This window comes from Chiloscyllium punctatum, chromosome 30 (assembly GCF_047496795.1).
Source record: "Chiloscyllium punctatum isolate Juve2018m chromosome 30, sChiPun1.3, whole genome shotgun sequence".
NCBI lineage: Eukaryota > Metazoa > Chordata > Chondrichthyes > Orectolobiformes > Hemiscylliidae > Chiloscyllium > Chiloscyllium punctatum.
In genome coordinates this window covers 18049737-18076412 of record NC_092768.1, presented here as the reverse complement: position 1 = coordinate 18076412, position 26676 = coordinate 18049737, and the positions used below count along the sequence as shown (strand labels likewise).

The window sequence follows — 26676 nt, the reverse complement described above, 5'->3', positions numbered from 1 at the left end:
TGTGTTTCACAGTATGTGCGTGTAACATTACCCTGTGTTTCACTGTGTGTGTGTGTGTGTGTGTGTAACATTTGCCTGTGTTTCACTGTGTGTGTGTAACATTACCGTGTTTCACTGTGTGTGTATGTGTGTGTGCATAACATTACCCTGTGTTTCAGTGTGTGTGTGTGTGTAACATTACACTGTCTTTCACTCTGTGTGTGTGTGTGTGTAACATTACCCTGTGTTTCAGTGTGTGTGTGTGTGTAACATTACCCTGTGTTTCACTGTGTGTGGGTGTATGTGTGTGTGTGTAACATTTCCCTGTGTTTCACTGTGTGTGTAACATTACCCTGTGTTTCACTGTGTGTGTGTGTGTGTGTGTTTGTCACATTACCCTGTGTTTCACTGTGTGTGTGTGTGTAACATTACCCTGTGTTTCACTGTGTGTATGTGTAACATTACCCTGTGTTTCACTGTGTGTGCATGTAACATGACCCTGTGTTTCACTGTGTGTGTGTGTTTGTAACATTACACTGTCTTTCACTCTGTGTGTGTGTGTGTGTGTGTGAGTGTAACATTACCCTGTGTTTCACAGTATGTGCGTGTAACATTACCCTGTGTTTCACTGTGTGTGTGTGTGTAACATTTGCCTGTGTTTCACTGTGTGTGTATGCGTGTGTGCATAACATTACCCTGTGTTTCACTGTGTGTGTACCATGACCCTGTGTTTCACTCTGTGTGTAACATTACCCTGTGTTTCACTGTGTGTGTGTGTGTGTGTGTGTGTGAGTGTGTGTAACATTCCCCTGTGTTTCACTGTGTGTAACATTCCCCTGTGTTTCACTGTGTGTGTAACATTACCCTGTGTTTCACTCTGTGTGTGTGTGTGTGTGTGTGTGTGTGAGTGTGTGTAACATTCCCCTGTGTTTCACTGTGTGTGTACCATGACCCTGTGTTTCACTCTGTGTGTAACATTACCCTGTGTTTCACTGTGTGTGTGTGTGTGTGTGTGTGAGTGTGTGTAACATTCCCCTGTGTTTCACTGTGTGTAACATTCCCCTGTGTTTCACTGTGTGTGTAACATTACCCTGTGTTTCACTCTGTGTGTGTGTGTGTGTGTGTGTGTGTGAGTGTGTGTAACATTCCCCTGTGTTTCACTGTGTGTGTAACATTACCCTGTGTTTCACTGTGTGTGTGTGTGTGTGTTTGTCACATTACCCTATGTTTCACTGTGTGTGTGTGTGTAACATTACCCTGTGTTTCACTGTGTGTGTGTGTGTTTGTAACATTATCCTGTGTTTCACAGTATGTGCGTGTAACATTACCCTGTGTTTCACTGTGTGTGTGTGTGTGTGTAACATTTGCCTGTGTTTCACTGTGTGTGTGTAACATTACCCTGTGTTTCACTGTGTATGTATGTGTGTGTGCATAACATTACCCTGTGTTTCAGTGTGTGTGTGTGTAACATTACCCTGTGTTTCACTGTGTGTGTGTATGTGTGTGTGTGTGTAACATTACCCTGTGTTTCACTGTGTGTGTGTAACATTACCTTGTGTTTCACTGGGTGTGTTTGTAACATGACCCTGTGTTTCACTGTGTGTGTGTGTGTGTGTGTGTGTTTGTCACATTACCCTGTGTTTCAGTGTGTGTGGGTGTGTGTGTGTGTGTGGGTAACATTACCCTGTGTTTCACTGTGTGTATGTGTGTGTTTGTAACATTTCCTAATGTTTCACTGTGTGTATGTGTGTGTTTGTAACATTACCCTGTGTTTCACTGTGTGTGTGGGTGTGTGTAACATTACCCTGTGTTTCACTGTGTGTGTGTGTCACATTCCCCTGTGTTTCACTGTGTGTGTGTGTGTTTGTAACATTACACTGTCTTTCACTCTGTGTGTGTGTGTAACATTACCCTGTGTTTCACAGTATGTGCGTGTAACATTACCCTGTGTTTCACTGTGTGTGTGTGTGTGTAACATTTGCCTGTGTTTCACTGTGTGTGTGTGTGTAACATTCCCCTGTGTTTCACTGTGTGTGTGTGTATGTGTGCATAACATTACCCTGTGTTTCAGTGTGTGTGCGTGTAACATTACCCTGTGTTTCACTGTGTGTGTCTGTAACATTACCCTGTGTTTCACTGTGTGTGTGTGTGTAACATTTGCCTGTGTTTCACTGTGTGTGTGTAACATTACCCTGTGTTTCACTGTGTGTGTATGTGTGTGTGCATAACATTACCCTGTGTTTCAGTGTGTGTGCGTGTAACATTACCCTGTGTTTCATTGTGTGTGTCTGTAACATTACCCTGTGTTTCACTGTGTGTGTGTGTGTGTGTGTTTGTAACATTACCCTGTGTTTCAGTGTGTGTGGGTGTGTGTGTGTGTTTGTAACATTACCCTGTGTTTCACTGTATGTGGGTGTATGTGTGTGTGTGTAACATTTCCCTGTGTTTCACTGTGTGTGTTTAACATTACCCTGTGTTTCAGTGTATGTGTGTAACATTACCCTGTGGTTGTGTATGTGTGTGTGCATAACATTACCCTATGTTTCACTGCGTGTGCGTGTAACATTACCCTGTGTTTCACTGTGTGTGTGTGTTTGGAACATTACCCTGTGTTTCACTGTGTGTGTGTGTGTGTGCGCGTAACATTACCCTGTGTTTCACTCTGTGTGTGTGTGTCTGTGTGTAACATTACCCTATGTTTCACTGTGTGTGTGTAACATGACCCTCTGTTTCACTCTGTGTGTGTAACATTACCCTGTGTTTCGCTGTGTGTGCGTGTAACATTACCCTGTGTTTCACTCTGGGTGTGTGTGTGTGTGTGTCACATTACCCTGTGTTTCACTGTGTGTGTGTGTGTGTAACATGACCCTGTGTTTCACTCTGTGTGTGTGTAACATTACCCTGTGTTTCGCTGTGTGTGCGTGTAACATTACCCTGTGTTTCACTGTGTGTGTGCGTGTAACATTACCCTGTGTTTCGCTGTGTGTGCGTGTAACATTACCCTGTGTTTCGCTGTGTGTGCGTAACATTACCCTGTGTTTCACTCTGTGTGTGTGTGTGTGTGTCTGTGTGTAACATTACCCTGTGTTTCACTGTGTGTGTGTAACATTACCCTGTGTTTCACTCTGTGTGTGTGTGTGCGCGTCATTACCCTGTGTTTCACTGTGTGTGTGTGTGTGTGTGTGTGTGTGTGTATAAAACATTACCCAGTATTTCACTGTGTGTGTATGTGTGCGCGTAACATTACCCTGTGTTTCACTGTGTGTGTGTGTGTGACATTACACTGTGTTTCACTGTGTGTGTGTGTAATATTACCCTGTGTTTCACTGTGTGTGCGTAATATTACCCTGTGTTTCACTGTGTGTGTGTAACATTACCCTGTGTTTCACTGTGTGTGTGTAACATTACCCTGTGTTTCACTCTGTGTGTGTGTGTGTGTGTGTGTGTGTAACATTACCCTATGTTTCACTGTGTGTGTGTGTGTCATTACCCTGTATTTTCTGTGTGTGTGTGTAAAACATTACCCAGTATTTCACTCTGTGTGTATATGTGTGTGTGTAACATTACCCTGTGTTTCACTGTGTGTGTGTGTAACATTTCCCTGTGTTTCACTGTGTGTGTGTAACATAACCCTATGTTTCACTGTGTGTGTGTGTAACATTACCCTGTGTTTCACTCTGTGTATGTGTGTGTGTGTGTAACATTACCCTGTTTTTCACTCTGTGTATGTGTGTGTTTGTAACATTACCCTGTGTTTCACTGTGTGTGGGTGTGTGTGTGTGTGTGTAACATTACCCTGTGTTTCACTGTGTGTGTGTGTGTAACATTTCCCTGTGTTTCACTGTGTGTGTGTGTGTGTAACATTTCCCTGTGTTTCACTGTGTGTGTGTAACATTACCCTGTGTTTCACTGTGTGTGTGTAACATTACCCTGTGTTTCACTGTGTGTGTGTGTAACATTACCCTGTGTTTCACTGTGTGTGTGTGTATGTGTGTGTGTATGTAACATGACCCTGCGTTTCACTGTGTGTGTGTGTAACATTACCTTGTGTTTCACTGGGTGTGTTTGTAACACGACCCTGTGTTTCACTGTGTGTGTGTGTGTGTGTTTGTCACATTACCCTGTGTTTCAGTGTGTGTGGGTGTATGTGTGTGTGTGTAACATTACCCTGTGTTTCACTGTGTGTATGTGTGTGTTTGTAACATTTCCTAATGTTTCACTGTGTGTGTGTTTGTAACTTTACCCTGTGTTTCAGTGTGTGTGTGTGTGTGTGTGTGTGTGTGTGTGTGTGTAACATTACCCTGTGTTTCACTGTGTGTGTGTGTGTGTAACATTTCCCTGTGTTTCACTCTGTGTATGTGTGTGTGTGTAACATTACCCTGTGTTTCACTCTGTGTATGTGTGTGTGTATAACATTACCCTGTGTTTCACTGTGTGTGTGTGTGTAAGACATGACCCTGTGTTTCACTGGGTGTGTTTGTTTGTCACATTACCCTGTGTTTCTGTGTGTGTGGATGTGTGTGTGTGTGTAACATTACCCTGTGTTTCACTGTGTGTATGTGTGTGTTTGTAACATTTCCTAATGTTTCACTGTGTGTGTGTTTGTAACATTACCCTGTGTTTCTGTGTGTGTGTGTGTGTGTGTGTGTGTGTGTGTTTGTCACATTACCCTATGTTTCACTGTGTGTGTGTGTGTGTTTGTAACATGACCCTGTGTTTCACTGTGTGTGTGTGTTTGTCACATTACCCTGTGTTTCAGTGTGTGTGGGTGTGTGTGTGTGTGTAACATTTCCCTGTATTTCACTGTGTGTGTGTAACATTACCCTGTGTTTCACTTGGTGTGTTTGTAACATGACCCTGTGTTTCACTGTGTGTGTGTGTGTGTGTGTGTGTGTGTGTGTTTGTCACATTACCCTGTGTTTCACTGTGTGTAAGTGTGTGTTTGTAACATTTCCTAATGTTTCACTGTGTGTGTGTTTGTAACATTACCCTGTGTTTCACTGTGTGTGTGTAACATTACCCTGTGTTTCTGTGTGTGTGTGTGTGTTTGTAACATGACCCTGTGTTTCACTGTGTGTATGTGTGTTTGTCACATTACCCTGTGTTTCAGTGTGTGTGGGTGTGTGTGTGTGTGTGTGTGTGTAACATTACCCTGTGTTTGACTGTGTGTATGTGTGTGTTTGTAACATTTCCTAATGTTTCACTGTGTGTGTGTTTGTAACATTACCCTGTGTTTCACTGTGTGTGTGTGTGTGTGTGTGTGTAACATTTCCCTGTGTTTCACTCTGTGTGTGTGTGTGTGTGTGTATGTAACATGTGGGTTTCACTGTATGTGGGTGTATGTGTGTGTGTGTAACATTTCCCTGTGTTTCACTGTGTGTGTTTAACATTACCCTGTGTTTCAGTGTATGTGTGTAACATTACCCTGTGGTTGTGTATGTGTGTGTGCATAACATTACCCTATGTTTCACTGAGTGTGCGTGTAACATTACCCTGTGTTTCACTGTGTGTGTGTAACATTACCCTGTGTTTCACTCTGTGTGTGTGCGCGTATGTGTGTGTGTGTGTAACATTACCTGTGTTTCACTCTGTGTGTGTGTGTGAGTGTGTGTGTAACATTACCGTGTTTCACTGTGTGTGTGTAACATTACCCTGTGTTTCACTCTGTGTGTGTAACATTACCCTGTGTTTCACTCTGTGTGTGTGCGCGTATGTGTGTGTGTGTGTAACATTACCTGTGTTTCACTCTGTGTGTGTGTGTGTGTAACATTACCCTGTGTTTCATTCTGTGTGTGTGTGTGTGTGTGTGTGTGTGTGTGTAACATTACCGTGTTTCACTGTGTGTGTGTAACATTACCTGTGTTTCACTCTGTGTGTGTGTGTGTGTAACATTACCCTGTGTTTCATTCTGTGTGTGTGTGTGTGTGTAACATTACCCTGTGTTTCATTCTGTGTGTGTGTGTGTGTGTGTGTGTGTGTGTGTGTAACATTACCGTGTTTCACTGTGTGTGTGTAACATTACTGTGTTTCACTGTGTGTGTGTAACATTACCTGTGTTTCACTCTGTGTGTGTGTGTGTGTGTAACATTACCCTGTGTTTCACTGTGTGTGTGTAACATTACCTGTGTTTCACTCTGTGTGTGTGTGTGTGTGTGTGTAACATTACCCTGTGTTTCATTCTGTGTGTGTGTGTGTGTGTGTGTGTGTGTGTAACATTACCCTGTGTTTCACTGTGTGTGTGTAACATTACCTGTGTTTCACTCTGTGTGTGTGTGTGTGTGTGTGTAACATTACCCTGTGTTTCATTCTGTGTGTGTGTGTGTGTGTGTGTGTGTGTGTGTAACATTACCGTGTTTCACTGTGTGTGTGTAACATTACCCTATGTTTCACTCTGTGTGTGTAACATTACCCTGTGTTTCACTCTGTGTGTGTGCGCGTATGTGTATGTGTGTGTGTGTGTGTGTAACATTACCCTGTGGTTCTCTGTATGGTTGGATACATTGCCTGTAACATTACAATGTTGAAGTTAAAACAGTACAGTTAAGAAACAGGCCCTTTGGCCCACAATAGCTGTATTGGCCGTGGTGCCATTTTAAAATGAACTCCATCTGCCCACATCTGGTCCATATCAGTGTATTTCCTGACCGTGCATGTGTTTGTCTAAATGCCTGTTGAACATTGCTGATGTATGTAGTTGTCCCAGCGCCTCCCTGGATGTGGGTCCCCCGTACCTACCACCCTGTGTGTGAACAACCTTTCCTTGTCCATCCCCTTTAAACATTCCCTTCTCATTTTAACTCTGTACTGGCTACTATTTGACATTTCCATCCTGAGATAGAGGCTCTGACAATCCATCCTCTCCATGTCTTTTGTAATTATATATGTTTCCATCATTACCTTACGGTACTGCACAATACAGTTTACCTCTGTGCTCTTGTAGTACATCAGATTGTTTTATTCTTCTCTCGTCAACTATACCTTGTAGGATCTACTTTGACCTGATACGATGTCGATTTATTCGTTTGAATGCTTTCATTTGCTGATACATTTCCACTTCCTGAACTGCAGAGATAGAGATGGATTTAATTTTAAGAGTCTAGTATTCTCCCATATATTTTTAATAACCAAATTGGTTTTCAACACTTTCAGTATGATCACAGAAAAGTTCTGTTGCAAACATCACATCAAAACCAGATAAAGGTTTAACACACAGGTTGTTAGCACATGGGGTTGACTTGATGAATTCAGCAATATTGGTATTTGTGATTCTGTCTAATTAGTGATATGTTCAGAACAGGAGTAGGAACAGGCAATTCAACCAGTCAAGCCTCACATTGCAATATGAAAATGGTTAATCAGTACCTTTTATCCACCCTATGTGCCACTGGTAGTTAGAAATCTATCAATCTTTATCTTAAATATACTCCAAGACTGAGCTTCCCATCTGAGGAGTTTAACTTCTTGCAATAAAGGCTATGTACAAGTCAGAATTTTAACAATGAATGCAGCCAGAATAATAAATTCCCAATTTCCAATTCACGAGCTTCACTACAATATTTTACTTACAGTGCATGATGTAGAAGAGAATAAATACAAACACAGGAAATATGTAGATCAGCACAACTAGTAAGCTCCTTATAATTAAATGTTTCTGCTGATATTCACACTTTGTAGCTGGGAACAAACAGAATAAAAATGATAGCGGGAACACAGAGAGAGAGAAAGTTAACATTATATAAAATATAATTTCTTCCTGAACTCCAGATAGTTGGTCCTTATCAGCACATTGTGAGAATTAATGTCACATATAAATCAGACCAAATAATTCAGGGTGGCTCAGTGGTTAGCACTGCTGCCTCACAGCACCAGGGACCCGGGTTCGATTCCAGCCTCGGGCAACTTGTCTGCGTGGAGTTTGCACATTCCCCCTGTGTCTGTGTAGGTTTCCTCCCACAGATCAAAGACGTGCGGGTTAGGTGAATTGCCCATAGTGTTCAGGGATTTTCAGGTTAGATGTGTTAGGGGAAATTTAGTGCAATAGGATAGGTGAATGAGTTGGTGTGGGTTTGTTGGGCCAAATGGCCTGTTTCCACACAGTAGGGGTTCTATGATTTTATATCAAAATCTATGTTTAAAGAGTCTATATACATGCAGCATATAAAGATATAAATATCAGTTCATCTGTGTGTAATGATAAATATCAAATCTAGTTGACACAGGGACTTAATGTACAACCGAGACATGAATATTAAACATAGACCAAATAGACAATATGACAATCTGCCGATGATAGTGTAAAGTCTATCTTTTTTATTTTTCTGTACTTTTGATTGTGGAGTGAAACGGGAAAATAACAATTTTGAAAATCAAGGATTGCTGCATTTTTAAAAACAAGTAACTGGACCATCATTTTGAGCATTGTTTACACAGCTGGAGAATATCATCTCTCTCCATTTATCTCTCCACCCTGCAGGCACCCTGCCTCTGTTCCTTTGCCCAAAATGTCAATGTTCCTGCTCCTGGGATGCTGCCTGACCTGCTGTGCTTTTCCAGCACCACTCTGATGTAGACTCTGGTTTCCAGTATCTGCAGGCCTGGTTTTTAACCATGGTTTACACAGTTGCTTGGTGAAGCAGTTGAAAGCCCTTGAGTGAGAGCTGAGCTGGATCCTAGATGCTGATACAAATGGAGTTGCAGCTGACTTAGCCTGTGGACTTATGATGAGTTGTTGATGTTGTTGGCCAGTTGCTGCTTGCCAATAATGATGCAATTTCCTCCCAGGGAGCTGAACAGCTTGTGGGTGTGAACGCTAGAGGGTGAAGGGAAGGTCTGGAGTAAAAGCCATCCCAACCCTGAAGGGGGCCATTTTATTTTCGTATTTGTTGCCATGAGCTGTGAGTTTTAATTAACAAGTCAGAAACCTTTACACAATATGAACCAGTCCCGAAATGCTTTCTTCAACAAAGTAAAAGCAGCATTTGAGAAGGAAAACCAAGGAGCAGTGTCTGATCAGCTCCAGGATCAGTTCAGCAAACCTTGGGGACAGGGGTCATTGACCTGCCCCCCAGTCTCTCCCTCCACCCATATCATCCATGTTTTTAAAGTGTTTTGTGTCTATCTAAGTCGAGAATGAACTTGATAAAGAGGTTAGAGTTTTAACCTGTTGTGTTGACAGTTTATAATTGGAATTGTAGTTGGAATTGGTTTATTTGTAACAAATAGTAATTCTTGTTAAGTACAGTCAACTTTGGTCTAAACAACAGGTAGATTGGGAGGTTCTCCTATTTCTGACCAACTCCAGGAATAGCAGGGCTTGATGTCTAATGTATGACCCCATTGACAGTAACAGTAGAGGTATCAATAATAAACAAACCCTCAATGGGAAAGTGGTGCAAAGCAGAAATCTTGCACAAAATTCCTGATGGGAATCCATTCCACACAACCATCCCTGATGTCATAAAAACTGATATTTCAGGAGGCAAAGTCTTTTTCTGTGTTCATGTGGGGAGTGTTCAGGTTTCCCTCCAGTCCAAATGGAAATAGGAAGGAGTCTAATGTTTGACATGCTTCTATTTGGTTCGAATATCTCAGCTACTCACCAATTTGTTTTGATCGATAAAGTAAGGCAATTGAAATTACCACCGAAAGAATTCCACAAACAAACAGGATCAAACAGTGAACTGGCAGGAGAGAAAGTAATTAAAATCAGCCTGCTCTGTGTGGAAAAGATTAATTATAATACATTCCTGATCTTCAAATACACCTGACATGAAGGTGAACACACAAAGTAGTCTCTCAGTTCTACAATCTTCTCGACACATCACTGGGAGGTTCTGTCTCCTACAGACTCAGAGAGGAAGGCTGCCTCTGACATCATGCCCACCTGCTTCCAAGTTGTGTCCCCAATAAGCAGGAGCACAAAACTGCAAGATTTCCAACTACCTATCCGGGAAGGAAAGCCGAGTGCCATGGCACATTTCACAAAATTCCCATGTGTGGCTTCTTCCCAAGTTTGATCCTCAGGCCTTGTAATTGCATCCATCCCATTCCTTGCTCCTTATCTCACCAGCCATCACCACTACTCATCGTCACCTGAATGCAACATCCCCCCCATCCCCCAAAGGCACTCCCAAACCATTCCATTTCTCACACTCCTGGGTCTCTTCCTTCTCCCCTCACAGTAGAAGAGAACATGGACGACTAGGGAAAAGCCGAGGACTGAAGATGCTCATTCGGTCATTCCCACTGCAGAGGAGGCAGCTCTGACATGTTGGCAGCTTAAGCTGCTTTAACCTTCTGTCTATTCACCTGATGAAGGAGCAGTGCTCCGAAAGCTGGGGATTCCAAATAAACCAGTTGGACTATAACCTGGTGGTGTTTACAAACTGACACCTCACGCCAGGTTAGAAACAGCTGCCTCCCCCTCACCTCTCCTCTCATTCAGTAGGAACAGGGCTGACTGGAGGACACCAGTCAACTGCCAACAGAGAGAGAACAGATACCTATCTGAACACGTGTAGCTTATAGGATCATCAATATTAAACACAGACCTATTAAATATTAAACATAAATTAGACACATAAATATTAAACACCTTGGGAACCCCACCCCCTGCAAGTTCCCCTCTGAGCCCCTCCCCATCCCGACTTGGAAATATATCGGCCGTTCCTTCAGTGGGGCTGGGTCCCAATCCTGGAATTCCCTCCCTAAGGGACATTGTGGGTCTACCCACAGCACATGGACTGCAGCGGTTCAAGAAGGCAGCTCACCCCCTCCTTCTCAAGGGGGGGACAACTAGGGACAGGGGCAGTAAATGCAGCTCACCCCCACCTTCTCAAGGGGGGGCAACTTGGGACAGGGGCAGTAAATGCAGCTCACCCCCACCTTCTCAAGGGGGGGTAACTAGGGACAGGGGCAGTAAATACAGCTCACCCCCACCTTCTCGGGGGGGGGCAACTAGGGACAGGGGCAGTAAATGCAGCTCACCCCCACCTTCTCAAGGGGGGCAACTTGGGACAGGGGCAGTAAATGCAGCTCACCCCCACCTTCTCAAGGGGGGGCAACTTGGGACAGGGGCAGTAAATGCAGCTCACCCCCACCTTCTCAAGGGGGGGTAACTAGGGACAGGGGCAGTAAATACAGCTCACCCCCACCTTCTCAAGGGGGGGCAACTAGGGACAGAGGCAGTAAATGCAGCTCACCCCCACCTTCTCAAGGGACAAGTAGGAATGGCCATTAATGCTGGGCCCAGCCAGCGATTTCCATGTCCCACGAGAAAAATTTTTAAATCCCCATGTCCCATGAGAAAATAAAAAAAAATCCCCAATCAGAAGTACCAGACTTCCAGCTTACCATTAATGTTTAAGAACGGCAGAGTGCGGTTTGTATTCAGACCAAGAAAGAGGATGGAAATATAGATGATCACTGCTACACACATCAAACACCCGAACCCCGCGATACATCTGTACAATGTGGAGAAGCCTGTGAAAGGGACAGAATAGAGGTCTTGGTGAAATAAGAGTGTGGTCAGACAGATCCAGTTCTGCACCCTCAGAAACATCAATTCTCTTCAGGAACATTGCTCTGTGCATCTTTGAATTAAACATTCAACACATTGTCAAAGAGAAGCAGATTTGTTTTATTCATTAGTGGGATGTGGGTGTCGCTGGCTGAGCCCAGCATTTATTTCCCATCCTTACTTGCCCCTTGAGAAGGTGGCAGTGAGCTGCCTTCTTGAACCGCCGCAGTCAATGTAGCTACATCCACAATGTCCCTGAGGGAGGGAATTCCAGGATTTTGACCCAGTGACACTGAAGGAATGGCGATATATTTCCAAGTCAGGATGGTGAGTGGACTGGAAGGGAACTTGCAGGGGGTGGTGTTCCCATATATCTGCTATCCTTGTCCTAAATGGAAGGGCTCATAGGATTAGAAGGTGCTGTCTCAGGATCTTCAGTGAATTTCTGCAGTGCATCTTGTAGATGGTACACACTGGCCTGTGAGTGGCTTGAATGTTCCAGGGATTCACTGCTGCCTCACAGTGCCAAGGACTTGTGTTCGATTCCACCCTTGGGCCACAGCCTGTGTGGAGTTTGGACATTCTCCCTGTGTTTGTGTGGGTATCTTCCGGGTGCTCTGGAAGAGAGGTTTCCACACAGTGAGTGATTCAAATCTGGAACTACAGAGTGCAGTAGAGACAGGTTTAATCATGGTTTTTCAAAAGAATCGGATCATGTGAAGACCATCAGATTTTTTTTTTGTTTTTATCATTTTTGGTTTGGAACTGTGAGATACAGCTAAGAATGGAACTTTGAACAGAAGCTTGTTTTTAAGAGAGGAGAGAACAGAAGGCTGATGTTTGCTGTTGGGAACTATGCTGGAAGATAAGGCAGGTTAATTAATGCTCGAAGGTTTTGAACTACTCAAGGAATGGCAACTGGTTGGATTTTGAATTGATCAATCCAGGGAGAGCTGTTGCTATCCACCATGAATAATGCTGAAAAAGAAAAACAAAGACTGAACTGGCTCTATGTTTTCGGCAAGAGCCTAATTTTTGACAGACTCTGCCAGACTGGGAGATTTTATTTTAAACTGGTTTTGCTTTCTCTAAGTCAAATATCACATGACACTGGGTTATATTCCAACAAGTTTATTTCAAACCATAAGCTTTCAGAGCATCCACTCTGAGGAAGGAGCGGGGGCTCAGAAAACGTACAGTTTCAAATAAACCTGTTGGATTCGAACTGGTGTCATGTCGTTTTTGACATTGTCCAACACATCATTGCTTTCTCGAGTTATTGACTTATTGCAAGTTTTGAGAAAAGAACCCCAGTCTGTAAGAAAGAAGTGAGAAGTATCCAGAGAGTCTGTGGGAGCTGTTGGCATTGACCAGTGATTTTGGAATTGAAGCATAAATGCTAAATGCTGTATTACAATCCATCATCCAAAGAGTTCATGAAGCCTAGTTTTCATAGTTGAAACAGCAATCGAACTGGCAAACTATCATTCTTTGATTTTCTGTTTTAATTTATCCTTTAACCGGGTCTGTCTATCTGGTGTAGTGATTGTAGCTGGACCTCATGGACGGTGCGCTCCCTGATTGAGACTGTTAACCCGACCCAACCAGGGAGCCCTGGTCAACATATAAAAACGATGAGTGTCAGACATATTGTGGGGGCTGACTCTGAATGACGCAATACTAAAGTCAAGGACTTTTCTTGTGTAAATAAAGGGTGCCTTGGTGACAGATACTGCCTTCTGTGGAGTTATTTCAGTGGCAATGGGAGTAAAGGATGACCTTGAAGAAACTTGCTCGCAACAGTCATTTTTACGTCATGCCTTTGTTTGGAAGCTTGACCTGTTCAACTCTGACGTCGAGTGCGCATGTGGAAAGAATGCATTAGTTTTTCCTGGCTAATGACATTGTGTTGGATGAAAAGCAATGGGTAATTCTCCTGACAGCCTGAGGACCTGCAGCTTTTTCTGTTACTAGGAGCCCAACATCCCCTCAGGCACCAAATACTAAAACCTTTCAAGAACCAGCAGACATAATTAAGGAATATTACTACCACAAGCCTCCTCCAATTCTGAGATGCCGTTGTTTTTACATGGCAATTCATAAATCAGGAGAATCCATATTGGGATTTTGGATTAGGTTAAGACGACTGGCCGTTGTGACTTTACATCAATCCTTAATGAGATGCTTAGAGACTGTCTGCTATTGTGGCATGAGTGATGTAACTATGCAAAAACACCAACTAGCTGAAGCCCAACTGAACTTCAAACAGGCGCTATAATTGGCTTTATCATTGGAGAATGCAGCAAGTGGAGCATATCAGTTGCAGGGTATTCCAATGGAAATGGACACCTTCACCAGTCCAATAGAGTTTGGGGAACATTACCTGGGTGTAGGCAATTGTATAGCCTCACTCAGTCCTGATCAGGCAGACAACAAAACCCCAAAACAAAGCAAGCCTTGGGCAAACAGTGAACATTTTCTCCAAGATCTGGGCTGGGAAGCCATTGTAGTTGCTGCAGGTACGCGGACTCAAGGCAGCAGGGAATTTGCTCATTTCCTAAAAGTCAAATGGGACCTGAAATATGGAGCAGTTCCATACCACCCACCATTGAAAGGCCTGGCAGAAAGTGCAGTCCAAACTCTGAAGGCTGTCTTGAAAGAGCCAACAGCCTCGCTAGATACCAAGCTATCACAATTCTTATTTGATTTTCAGATCACCCCACGTACAACCGCAGAGATAGCACCAGCAACATTGCTCATGGTTAGAAGATTCCATACCAGGTTAAATCTGACCTTTCCAGACTTGGGGATGGGGGCTGAAATGGCATTGGGAATGCTGATGCTGAACACAAGAGTCCACCAAGTGAGAGAGACACTTCGGATACAGGGGACAAAGTTTAATGTAAGAATCATGGAAATGGCCACGCATGGAGAAGAGGCAAGGTCAACGCAAGGTCAGGACCAGTGACATATAAAGTCCAGGTAGATAAGACGGTCCTGAACTAGCCCCTGGGCCTATAAAAGCTGCAAACTTCGATATGGTGAGGGAACAGAACATGCCTGCCCTCAGAACAGTCGGAAAGGCTGCCAGAGTTAATTAATTAAATTCCTTTCCGTCAAGCTTTGCCGAGGCCTCAGAATCAGAAACGGACATGATGGATGTACCCATCTCGACACCTTTATCAGCAGAAGAAGAGAATGAAATTCTACCAAGGTGCTCCTGGCACAAGAGGCAAGCTTCCATACATTATACGCCACCTGGGTCAGAGGAACCTGGCTCAGTGCTGAAATACACAAGGTAAAGGAGCAGCTGATGTCCTTGGGCACAGAGGGGAAGGGATGTAGGAATTGTAACCAGGGCAACCAGCTGGGTGTCACAGAATCAGAGGTACTTGATTTGGAGCTCTAACACTGGTCTAATCAGGGAGCCCTGGCTGACATACAAAATAGGTAAGTGTCAGAGATGTTGACACTCTGGTAGCTGACCCTGAATAAGGCAGTACTAAAGTCTAAGGCTGTTAGTGTGTAAATAAAGGATGACCTGCCAACAGATACCAGACTCTGTGAAGTTATTTCAAACAAGAGTTTATATTCAATACAGATTGGGCTTAGATTGTAGTTATCAATTAAATTGCATTGTCGTTTGGATGCTTCTGAAGTTGCATTCTTAATAATAATTTGTTACTTTTATTTAAGTTGTAAACTTGGTGTCTAAAATCTACTATTTGTAAAGTTTTATCAGGAAAAATTGATCAAGTTTGAGGGTCATTGAATGTTCTAACATGGCCATTATGTTGCAAATTCACTGATAGAAAGGTTGACCTAATTTAGCTTGCTATCCCTGTGCTGTAATTTGTCAGGCTACAGGAAGAAGGCAGAGAATAGGATGTGCAGAGAGTTTGTATAAAACTGATGGGCCAGGTGGCCTCCTTTTGTGGTGTAATCTTTTGCAATGATAAAACAGCCAGGAATGTCTCTAGGCTGCACAATATCAGCAGCAGATGGGAATGCGCATGTGCATCAGGGCAACAGTGGAAGAGAATTTTAAGATTAACAAGAAAGACAAATACAACATATTCAAAATGTATTCATCTAAATGTAACAGGCGATGACCAACATGGACTTCGGTCCACATGTTCCTCCTGTGCTATCAACAGGAAATGAAGATCCAGCACTATGTCCATCTCTAAGAAACACAATATCCTTCACCCCCACAGTCTGAAACGTACTTTCATGATCTACCTATGAAGCTTGAATGAGGTACCATCAATGTGCAAATTGATAGCAGGAGCCACAGGCTGGAGCTGATTCTAGCCAGTGTGTATTTAGACATCAGTTAAACAGGTCACTTACCTGACTCAAATACAGCCAGAAGACTTGCAGTCAGCAGGCAAGTGAAGGATACAAGTTCAAAGATCAAAAAAATGATGGTAAGTTCTCTCTTCTGGTCTGGACCTGTGAATGCAAACCCAAAGTGTGCGAAATGAATATCAATAATTAATGTTTTGATGTGGAAATAATCAAATGCTTTTTACATTATAAACGAATACCTCGGGGTCTGTTTAAGGCTTTGTATATGACAGCTTCCGCACATAAGGAGGTCAAACTGCTAACGAATGCCATGGTAGATAACAGAAAGATAGAGATAACAATGAAGAGAATCTCTGAAATGTGAAAATAACATGAATTGATTACAGAGAATTGGACATGCATAAGAGAGTGCAAGTAGTAATATTAATGGTGTGGATCAGACTATTGTGGATGTTCCATCTGTTATTTTAACCTGAGGGCAGTGAAGAGTCTACTGCATTGCTGTGAGTTTGGAAAGATATGTAGGACAGGGATGAATTTGGTGTCAATGGGGCTAAGTATTCACACTTCAATATGACATCACAAACTGCAATACCATGGCAATACTCTGAGAACACCTACTGAACTTCTCTGTGTTGCATGAAGTGTTCCCATTTTCCCTTCAGACACAATTTGGCCTTCCATCAGCGCTGAACCAAGAGCACATTTCACCTCAAACTTCATAAAAAGGAAAGGAATTTCACCAAATGAAGGTAACTTTCACCAGGAAGAGAAAAAATATCCGACAGCAGAGTGAGAATATTAAACCCCACTACAAAGTAATGTGAGAATATCACTGTTTGGCCCCATACTTATCAGATAGTGAAAGTAACCAGTAGAGAGACTGCAAAGGAATCTGGGTGTCTCAGTGCAGGAATAACAAATGTTTAGTGTCTGGGTAACCAGATTGAATTGGTTTTGTGAAAGAGACTGAATAAAATAAACATTTGCAATAGAAAGCTGGCCTCATGGTGACTGGACACTATTGTCGATTGTTTTGTAAAATGTACCAAGCACATTAATGCCTTTAGGGAAGGAAATCTATCCGGTCGGCTTTACGTGGGATTCCAATACAACAGCAATGTGATTGACTCTTAGCTGACCTCTGATCAATTAGGGATGGGCAGTAAACGTTGGCCTAGCCAGCATCAGTACCCACATCTCCTCAACAAATGAATAAAAATACTGCCAAACAATGGGGTCCTACCATCAGATCTGAGGAAGTGGGAGTTGCTGCTACTGCTGACCTCGTTTTTCACAATGCAGGTATACACACCACAGTCTGAGACATCCATGTCTCGAATGAGCAGAGTGCTGTTATCAAATTCGAACCTGGTGCGGTTAATGTTAAAAACTCCGTTATCCTTTTGCCAGACGAAGCTACTCACTTTGGTATCTCTTACAAGGCAATTCAGCTGAACATAGTTCCTTATGTAGGTCGGATGCTGAATGATCTGGGGTGTTCGGAGCCTTTCTGTCAAAAACAAAAGGAAGTCACAAAGGATAAAGCAAGAAAGCGTGAATATTATCGTAGAGTGCAGCTCAGGGAAGGTATGGTCTTGGGAATCTGGTCAACATCAGTATTTTAAGGGTTAATTTTAAGTGTTTATACCCTTTTAAAAGCTAATCTTTTAGCATTTAACTAGAATTTACCTTAAAATTTGAGTTTCTTTCAGTCTGTGTCAGGGACAAATAAGCTTTCTATTGGAGAGGCACACAGGGTTTGTTAATTATGCTGTTACTTGGAACAGATTTTTCTAGTCAGCAATTCTGCCTTGGTGCTGTACAATTTCAGAACGTTTAATACCAGTGATTTTGCTAAGTGCACATATTAAGCAGTACAAAGGTAGCAAGCACATCATTCAACATAGCTGGAGACAATGTGAGATCTTGGAAGTTTGGGCAGTAACGGAGAAGATCATGTTCTAATCACAATGAGTAGGATCCAGCAGCCGAATCCAATTCACCAATGTGGTGGGGTGACATCATTCCCGGGGATGAGAGAAGACGGGACACTTGGCATCTTGCATTGTGCAACTTCTGGAAACTCTGATCCTACACGATGCCATGATATCATTTTTGGGGAGCTAAGAGAAGACATGAATCCTGAATTATCAATAATCACTTCAGCAACATTAGGCAATGCCTGCGAGGACATTTAGTTGGGTATAGTGTGGACGGTGTTAGTTGGGTATAATGTAGAAGGTGTCAGTTGGGTATAGTGTGGACGGTGTTAGTTGGGTATAGTGTGGACGGTGTCAGTTGGGTATAGTGTGGACGGTGTCAGTTGGGTATAGTGTGGAAAGTGTCAGTTGGATATAGTGTGGACGGTGTCAGTTGGATATAGTGTGGACGGTGTCAGTTGGGTATAGTGTAGAAGGTGTTAGTTGGGTGTAGTGTAGAAGGTGTCAGTTGGGTATAGTGTGGACGGTGTTAGTTGTGTATAGTGTAGAAGGTGTCAGTTAGGTATAGTGTAGAAGGTGTTAGTTGGGTATAGTGTGGAAGGTGTTAGTTGGGTATAGTGTAGAAGGTGTCAGTTGGGTATAGTGTGGAAGGTGTTAGTTGGGTATAGTGTGGAAGGTGTCAGTTGGGTATAGTGGAGAAGGTGTCAGTTGGGTATAGTGTGGAAGGTGTCAGTTGGGTATAGTGTGGAAGGTGTTAGTTGGGTATAGTGTAGAAGGTGTCAGTTAGGTATAGTGTAGAAGGTGTTAGTTGGGTATAGTGTGGAAGGTGTTAGTTGGGTATAGTGTAGAAGGTGTCAGTTGGGTATAGTGTGGAAGGTGTTAGTTGGGTATAGTGTAGAAGGTGTCAGTTGGGTATAGTGTGGAAGGTGTTAGTTGGGTATAGTGTGGAAGGTGTCAGTTGGGTATAGTGTAGAAGGTGTCAGTTGGGTATAGTGCAGAAGGTGTCAGTTGGGTATAGTGTGGAAGGTGTTAGTTGGGTATAGTGTGGAAGGTATCAGTTGGGTATAGTGGAGAAGGTGTCAGTTGGGTATAGTGGAGAAGGTGTCAGTTGGGTAGAGTGTAGAAGGTGTCAGTTGGGTATAGTGTAGAAGGTGTTAGTTGGGTATAGTGTAGAAGGTGTCAGTTGGGTATAGTGTTGAAGGTGTCAGTTGGGTATAATGTGGACGGTGTTAGTTGGGTATAGTGTGGAAGGTGTTAGTTGGGTGTAGTGTAGAAGGTGTCAGTTGGGTATAGTGTGGACGGTGTTAGTTGTGTATAGTGTAGAAGGTGTCAGTTAGGTATAGTGTAGAAGGTGTTAGTTGGGTATAGTGTGGAAGGTGTTAGTTGGGTATAGTGTAGAAGGTGTCAGTTGGGTATAGTGTGGAAGGTGTTAGTTGGGTATAGTGTGGAAGGTGTCAGTTGGGTATAGTGGAGAAGGTGTCAGTTGGGTATAGTGTGGAAGGTGTCAGTTGGGTATAGTGTGGAAGGTGTTAGTTGTGTATAGTGTAGAAGGTGTCAGTTAGGTATAGTGTAGAAGGTGTTAGTTGGGTATAGTGTGGAAGGTGTTAGTTGGGTATAGTGTAGAAGGTGTCAGTTGGGTATAGTGTGGAAGGTGTTAGTTGGGTATAGTGTAGAAGGTGTCAGTTGGGTATAGTGTGGAAGGTGTTAGTTGGGTATAGTGTGGAAGGTGTCAGTTGGGTATAGTGTAGAAGGTGTCAGTTGGGTATAGTGCAGAAGGTGTCAGTTGGGTATAGTGTGGAAGGTGTTAGTTGGGTATAGTGTGGAAGGTGTCAGTTGGGTATAGTGGAGAAGGTGTCAGTTGGGTATAGTGTAGAAGGTGTCAGTTGGGTAGAGTGTAGAAGGTGTCAGTTGGGTATAGTGTAGAAGGTGTTAGTTGGGTATAGTGTAGAAGGTGTCAGTTGGGTATAGTGTTGAAGGTGTCAGTTGGGTATAATGTGGACGGTGTTAGTTGGGTATAGTGTGGAAGGTGTCAGTTGGGTATAGTGTGGAAGGTGTCAGTTGGGTATAGTGTGGACGGTGTCAGTTGGGGGTAGTGTAGAAGGTGTCAGTTGGGTATAGTGTAGAAGGTGTTAGTTGGGTCTAGTGTGGACGGTGTTAATTGGGTATAGTGTAGAAGGTGTCAGTTGGGTATAGTGTGGACGGTGTTAATTGGGTATAGTGTGGACGATGTTAGTTGGGTATTGTGTAGAAGGTGTCAGTTGGGTATAGTGTAGTAGGTGTCAGTTGGGTATAGTGTAGAAGGTGTCAGTTGGGTATAGTGGAGAAGGTGTCAGTTGGGTATAGTATAGAAGGTGTTAGTTGGGGCTAGTGTAGAAGGTGTCAGTTGGGTATAGTGTAGAAGGTGTTAGTTGGGTATAGTGTAGAAGGTGTCAGTTGGGTATAGTGTAGAAGGTGTCAGTTGGGTATAGTGTGGACGGTGTCAGTTGGGTATAGTGTGGACGGTGTTAGTTGGGTATAGTGTAGAAGGTGTCAGTTGGGTATAGTGTAGAAGGTGTTAGTTGGGTATAGTGTAGAAGATGTCAGTTGGGTATAGTGTGGATGGTGTCAGTTGGGTGTAGTGTAGAAGGTGTCAGTTGGGTATCGTGTGGAAGGTGTCAGTTGGGTATAGTGCAGAAGGTGTCAGTTGGGTATAGTTTAGAAGGTGTCAGTTGGGTATAGTGTGGACGGTGTCAGTTGGGTATAGTGTGGACGGTGTTAGTTGGGTACAGTGTAGAAGGTGTCAGTTGGGTATAGTGTACAAGGTGTTAGTTGGGTGTAGTGTGGACGGTGTTAATTGGGTATAGTGTGGACGGTGTTAGTTGGGTATAGTGTAGAAGGTGTCAGTTGGGTATAGTGTAGAAGGTGTCAGTTGGGTATAGTGTAGAAGGTGTTAGTTGGGTATAGTGTGGACGGTGTCAGTTTGGTATAGTGTGGACGGTGTCAATTGGGTATAGTGTGGAGGGTGTTAGTTGGGTATAGTGTAGAAGGTGTTAGTTGGGTATAGTGTAGAAGGTGTCAGTTGGGTATAGTGGAGAAGGTGTCAGTTGGGTATAGTGTGGATGGTGTCAGTTGGGTATAGTGTGGAAGGTGTTAGTTGGATATAGTGTGGAAGGTGTGAGTTGGGTATAGTGTAGAAGGTGTCAGTTGGGTATAGTGTAGAAGGTGTCAGTTGGGTATAGTGTGGAAGGTGTCAGTTGGGTATAGTGTGGATGGTGTCAGTTGGGTATAGAGTAGAAGGTGTCAGTTGGGTATAGTATGGAAGGTGTTAGTTGGGTATAGTGTAGAAGGTGTCAGTTGGGTATAGTGTAGAAGGTGTCAGTTGGGTATAGTGTGGAAGGTGTTAGTTGGGTATAGTGTAGAACGTGTCAGTTGGGTATAGTGTAGAAGGTGTCAGTTGGGTATAGTGTGGAAGGTGTCAGTTGGGGAAAGTGTAGAAGGTGTCAGTTGGGTATAGTGTAGAAGGTGTCAGTTGGGTATAGTGTGGATGGTGTCAGTTGGGTATAGTGTAGAAGGTGTCAGTTGGGTATAGTGTGGAAGGTGTCAGTTGGGTATAGTGTACACGGTGTCAGTTGGGTCTAGTGTGGACGGTGTCAGGTGGGTGTAGTGTAGAAGGTGTCAGTTGGGTATAGTGTAGAAGGTGTCAGTTGGGTATAGTGTGGATGGTGTCAGTTGGGTGTAGTGTAGAAGGTGTCAGTTGGGTATCGTGTGGAAGGTGTCAGTTGGGTATAGTGTAGAAGGTGTCAGTTGGGTATAGTGTGGACGGTGTTAGTTGGGAGTAGTGTGGATGGTGTCAGTTGGGTATAGTGTAGAAGGTGTTAGTTGGGTATAGTGTAGAAGGTGTCAGTTGGGTATAGTGTGGAAGGTGTCAGTTGGGTATAGTGTGGAAGGTGTCAGTTGGGTATAGTGTAGAAGGTGTCAGTTGGGTATAGTTTAGAAGGTGTCAGTTGGGTATAGTGTGGACGGTGTCACTTGGGTATAGTGTGGACGGTGTTAGTTGGGTACAGTGTAGAAGGTGTCAGTTGGGTATAGTGTAGAAGGTGTCAGTTGGGTATAGTGTAGAAGGTGTTAGTTGGGTATAGTGTGGACGGTGTCAGTTTGGTATAGTGTGGACGGTGTTAATTGGGTATAGTGTGGACGGTGTTAGTTGGGTATAGTGTAGAAGGTGTTAGTTGGGTATAGTGTAGAAGGTGTCAGTTGGGTATAGTGGAGAAGGTGTCAGTTGGGTATAGTGTGGATGGTGTCAGTTGGGTATAGTGTGGAAGGTGTTAGTTGGGTATAGTGTGGAAGGTGTCAGTTGGGTATAGTGTAGAAGGTGTCAGTTGGGTATAGTGTAGAAGGTGTCAGTTGGGTATAGTGTGGAAGGTGTCAGTTGGGTATAGTGTGGATGGTGTCAGTTGGGTATAGTGTAGAAGGTGTCAGTTGGGTATAGTGTGGAAGGTGTTAGTTGGGTATAGTGTTGAACGTGTCAGTTGGGTATAGTGTAGAAGGTGTCAGTTGGGTATAGTGTGGAATGTGTTAGTTGGGTATAGTGTAGAACGTGTCAGTTGGGTATAGTGTAGAAGGTGTCAGTTGGGTAAAGTGTGGAAGGTGTCAGTTGGGGAAAGTGTAGAAGGTGTCAGTTGGGTATAGTGTAGAAGGTGTCAGTTGGGTATAGTGTGGATGGTGTCAGTTGGGTATAGTGTAGAAGGTGTCAGTTGGGTATAGTGTGGAAGGTGTCAGTTGGGTATAGTGTAGAAGGTGTCAGTTGGGTATAGTGTGGATGGTGTCAGTTGGGTGTAGTGTAGAAGGTGTCAGTTGGGTATCGTGTGGAAGGTGTCAGTTGGGTATAGTGTAAAAGGTGTCAGTTGGGTATAGTGTGGAAGGTGTCAGTTGGGTATAGTGTGGACGGTGTTAGTTGGGAGTAGTGTGGATGGTGTCAGTTGGGTATAGTGTAGAAGGTGTTAGTTGGGTATAGTGTAGAAGGTGTCAGTTGGGTATAGTGTGAAAGGTGTCAGTTGGGTATAGTGTAGAAGGTGTCAGTTGGGTATAGTGGAGAAGGTGTCAGTTGGGTATAGTGTGGAAGGTGTCAGTTGGGTATAGTGTAGAAGGTGTCAGTTGGGTATAGTGTGGAAGGTGTCAGTTGGGTATAGTGTAGAAGGTGTCAGTTGGGTATAGTGGAGAAGGTGTCAGTTGGGTATAGTGTAGAAGGTGTCAGTTGGGTATAGTGTAGAAGGTGTCAGTTGGGTATAGTGTAGAAGGTGTCAGTTGGGTATAGTGTAGAAGGTGTTAGTTGGGGAAAGTGCGGAAGGTGTCAGTTGGGTATAGTGTGGACGGTGTTAGTTGGATATAGTGTAGAAGGTGTCAGTTGGGTATAGTGTGGAAGGTGTCAGTTGGGTATAGTGTAGAAGGTGTCAGTTGGGTATAGTTTAGAAGGTGTCAGTTGGGTATAGTGTGGACGGTGTCAGTTGGGTATAGTGTGGACGGTGTTAGTTGGGTATAGTGTAGAAGGTGTCAGTTGGGTATAGTGTACAAGGTGTTAGTTGGGTGTAGTGTGGACGGTGTTAATTGGGTATAGTGTGGACGGTGTTAGTTGGGTATAGTGTAGAAGGTGTCAGTTGGGTATAGTGTAGAAGGTGTTAGTTGGGTATAGTGTGGACGGTGCCAGTTTGGCATAGTGTGGACGGTGTTAATTGGGTATAGTGTGGACGGTGTTAGTTGGGTATAGTGTAGAAGGTGTTAGTTGGGTATAGTGTAGACGGTGTCAGTTGGGTATAGTGTGGACGGTGTTAGTTGGGTGTAGTGTGGACGGTGTTAGTTGTGTATAGTGTAGAAGGTGTTAGTTGGGTATAGTGTGGACGGTGTCAGTTGGGTATAGTGTAGAAGGTGTCAGTTAGGTATAGTGTGGACGGTGTTAGTTGGATATAGTGAGGACGGTGTCAGTTGGGTATAGTGTAGACGGTGATAGTTGGGTGTAGTGTAGAAGGTGTCAGTTGGGTATAGTGTGGACGGTGTCAGTTGGGTATAGTGTGGACGGTGTCAGTTGGGTATAGTGTGGACGGTGTCAGTTGGGTATAGTGTGGACGGTGTGTGTTGGGTATAGTGTAGACGGTGTCAGTTGGGTATAGTGTGGACGGTGTCAGTTGGGTATCGTGTGGACGGTGTTAGTTGGATATAGTGTGGAAGGTGTCAGTTGGGTGTAGTGTGGACGGTGATAGTTGGATGTAGTGTAGAAGGTGTCAGTTGGGTGTAGTGTCGAAGGTGTGAGTTGGGTATAGTGTGGATGGTGTCAGTTGGGTATAGTGTAGAAGGTGTTAGTTGGGTATAGTGTGGACGGTGTTAGTTGGGTATAGTGTGGACGGTGTTAGTTAGGTATAGTGTAGAAGGTGTTAGTTGGGTATAGTGTGGACGGTGTTAGTTGGGTATAGTGCAGAAGGTGTCAGTTGGGTATAGTGTGGACGGTGTTAGTTGGGTATAGTGTGGAAGATGTCAGTTGGGTATAGTGTAGAAGGTGTTAGTTGGGTATAATGTGGACGGTGTTAGTTGGGTCTAGTGTAGAAGGTGTCAGTTGGGTATAGTGTGGACGGTGTCAGGTGGGTATAGTGTTGAAGGTGTCAGTTAGGTATAGTGTGGACGGTGGTAGTTAGGTATAGTGTGGAAGGTGTCAGTTGGGTATAGTGTAGAAGGTGTTAGTTGGGTATAGTGTAGAAGGTGTTAGTTGGGTATAATGTGGACGGTGTTAGTTGGGTATAGTGTGGAAGGTGTCAGTTGGGTATAGTGTGGACGGTGTCAGTTGGGGGTGGTGTAGAAGGTGTCAGTTGGGTATAGTGCAGAAGGTGTTAGTTGGGTCTAGTGTGGACGGTGTTAATTGGGTATAGTGTAGAAGGTGTCAGTTGGGTATAGTGTGGACGGTGTTAATTGGGTATAGTGTGGACGATGTTAGTTGGGTATTGTGTGGAAGGTGTCAGTTGGGTATAGTGTACAAGGTGTTAGTTGGGTGTAGTGTGGACGGTGTTAATTGGGTATAGTGTGGACGGTGTTAGTTGGGTATAGTGTAGAAGGTGTCAGTTGGATATAGTGTAGAAGGTGTTAGTTGGGTATAGTGTGGACGGTGTCAGTTTGGTATAGTGTGGACGGTGTTAATTGGGTATAGTGTGGACGGTGTTAGTTGGGTATAGTGTAGAAGGTGTTAGTTGGGTATAGTGTAGAAGGTGTCAGTTGGGTATAGTGGAGAAGGTGTCAGTTGGGTATAGTGTGGATGGTGTCAGTTGGGTATAGTGTGGAAGGTGTTAGTTGGGTATAGTGTGGAAGGTGTTGGTTGGGTATAGTGTAGAAGGTGTCAGTTGGGTATAGTGTAGAAGGTGTCAGTTGGGTATAGTGTGGAAGGTGTCAGTTGGGTATAGTGTGGATGGTGTCAGTTGGGTATAGTGTAGAAGGTGTCAGTTGGGTATAGTGTGGAAGGTGTTAGTTGGGTATAGTGTAGAAGGTGTCAGTTGGGTATAGTGTAGAAGGTGTCAGTTGGGTATAGTGTGGATGGTGTCAGTTGGGTATAGTGTAGAAGGTGTCAGTTGGGTATAGTGTGGACGGTGTTAGTTGGGTATAGTGTAGAACGTGTCAGTTGGGTATAGTGTAGAAGGTGTCAGTTGGGTATAGTGTGGAAGGTGTCAGTTGGGTATAGTGTGGACGGTGTCAGTTGGGTATAGTGTAGAAGGTGTCAGTTGGGTATAGTGTGGAAGGTGTTAGTTGGGTATAGTGTAGAACGTGTCAGTTGGGTATAGTGTAGAAGGTGTCAGTTGGGTATAGTGTGGACGGTGTCAGTTGGGTATAGTGTGGATGGTGTCAGTTGGGTATAGTGTGGAAGGTGTCAGTTGGGTATAGTGTAGAACGTGTCAGTTGGGTATAGAGTGGAAGGTGTCAGTTGGGTATAGTGTGGAAGGTGTCAGTTGGGTATAGTGTAGAAGGTGTCAGTTGGGTATAGTGTAGAAGGTGTCAGTTGGGTATAGTGTGGATGGTGTCAGTTGGGTATCGTGTAGAAGGTGTCAGTTGGGTATAGTGTGGAAGGTGTCAGTTGGGTATAGTGTAGACGGTGTCAGTTGGGTCGAGTGTGGACGGTGTCAGGTGGGTGTAGTGTAGAAGGTGTCAGTTGGGTATAGTGTAGAAGGTGTCAGTTGGGTATAGTGTGGATGGTGTCAGTTGGGTGTAGTGTAGAAGGTGTCAGTTGGGTATCGTGTGGAAGGTGTCAGTTGGGTATAGTGTAGAAGGTGTCAGTTGGGTATAGTGTGGAAGGTGTCAGTTGGGTATAGTGTGGAAGATGTTAGTTGGGAGTAGTGTGGACGGTGTCAGTTGGGTATAGTGTAGAAGGTGTTAGTTGGGTATAGTGTAGAAGGTGTCAGTTGGGTATAGTGTGAAAGGTGTCAGTTGGGTATAGTGTAGAAGGTGTCAGTTGGGTATAGTGGAGAAGGTGTCAGTTGGGTATAGTGTGGAAGGTGTCAGTTGGGTATAGTGTAGAAGGTGTCAGTTGGGTATAGTGTGGAAGGTGTCAGTTGGGTATAGTGTAGAAGGTGTCAGTTGGGTATAGTGGAGAAGGTGTCAGTTGGGTATAGTGTAGAAGGTGTCAGTTGGGTATAGTGTTGAAGGTGTCAGTTGGGTATAGTGTGGACGGTGTTAGTTGGATATAGTGTAGAAGGTGTCAGTTGGGTATAGTGTGGAAGGTGTCAGTTGGGTATAGTGTAGAAGGTGTCAGTTGGGTATAGTTTAGAAGGTGTCAGTTGGGTATAGTGTGGACGGTGGCAGTTGGGTATAGTGTGGACGGTGTTAGTTGGGTATAGTGTAGAAGGTGTCAGTTGGGTATAGTGTAGAAGGTGTTAGTTGGGTGTAGTGTGGACGGTGTTAATTGGGTATCGTGTGGAC

The 26676-nt window shown here is 43.9% G+C and overlaps 1 protein-coding gene across 2 annotated transcripts in view; it reads right to left on the bottom strand.

Annotated features, from left to right (window-relative positions):
• Positions 1-7311: 7311 nt before the first annotated feature.
• Positions 7312-26676, bottom strand: part of LOC140455220 (uncharacterized) — a 170630-nt gene continuing 151265 nt past the window's right edge. For both annotated transcript variants that reach the window (XM_072549942.1, XM_072549943.1), the window contains exons 4-8: positions 17055-17321; positions 16048-16161; positions 15851-15952; positions 11332-11460; positions 7312-9659 (exon numbers count right to left, since the gene is read on the bottom strand). In XM_072549942.1, the coding sequence (XP_072406043.1) occupies positions 9571-9659; positions 11332-11460; positions 15851-15952; positions 16048-16161; positions 17055-17321 (701 nt within the window). In that variant the 3' untranslated portion in view covers positions 7312-9570. The remainder of the gene's footprint in view (positions 9660-11331; positions 11461-15850; positions 15953-16047; positions 16162-17054; positions 17322-26676) is intronic.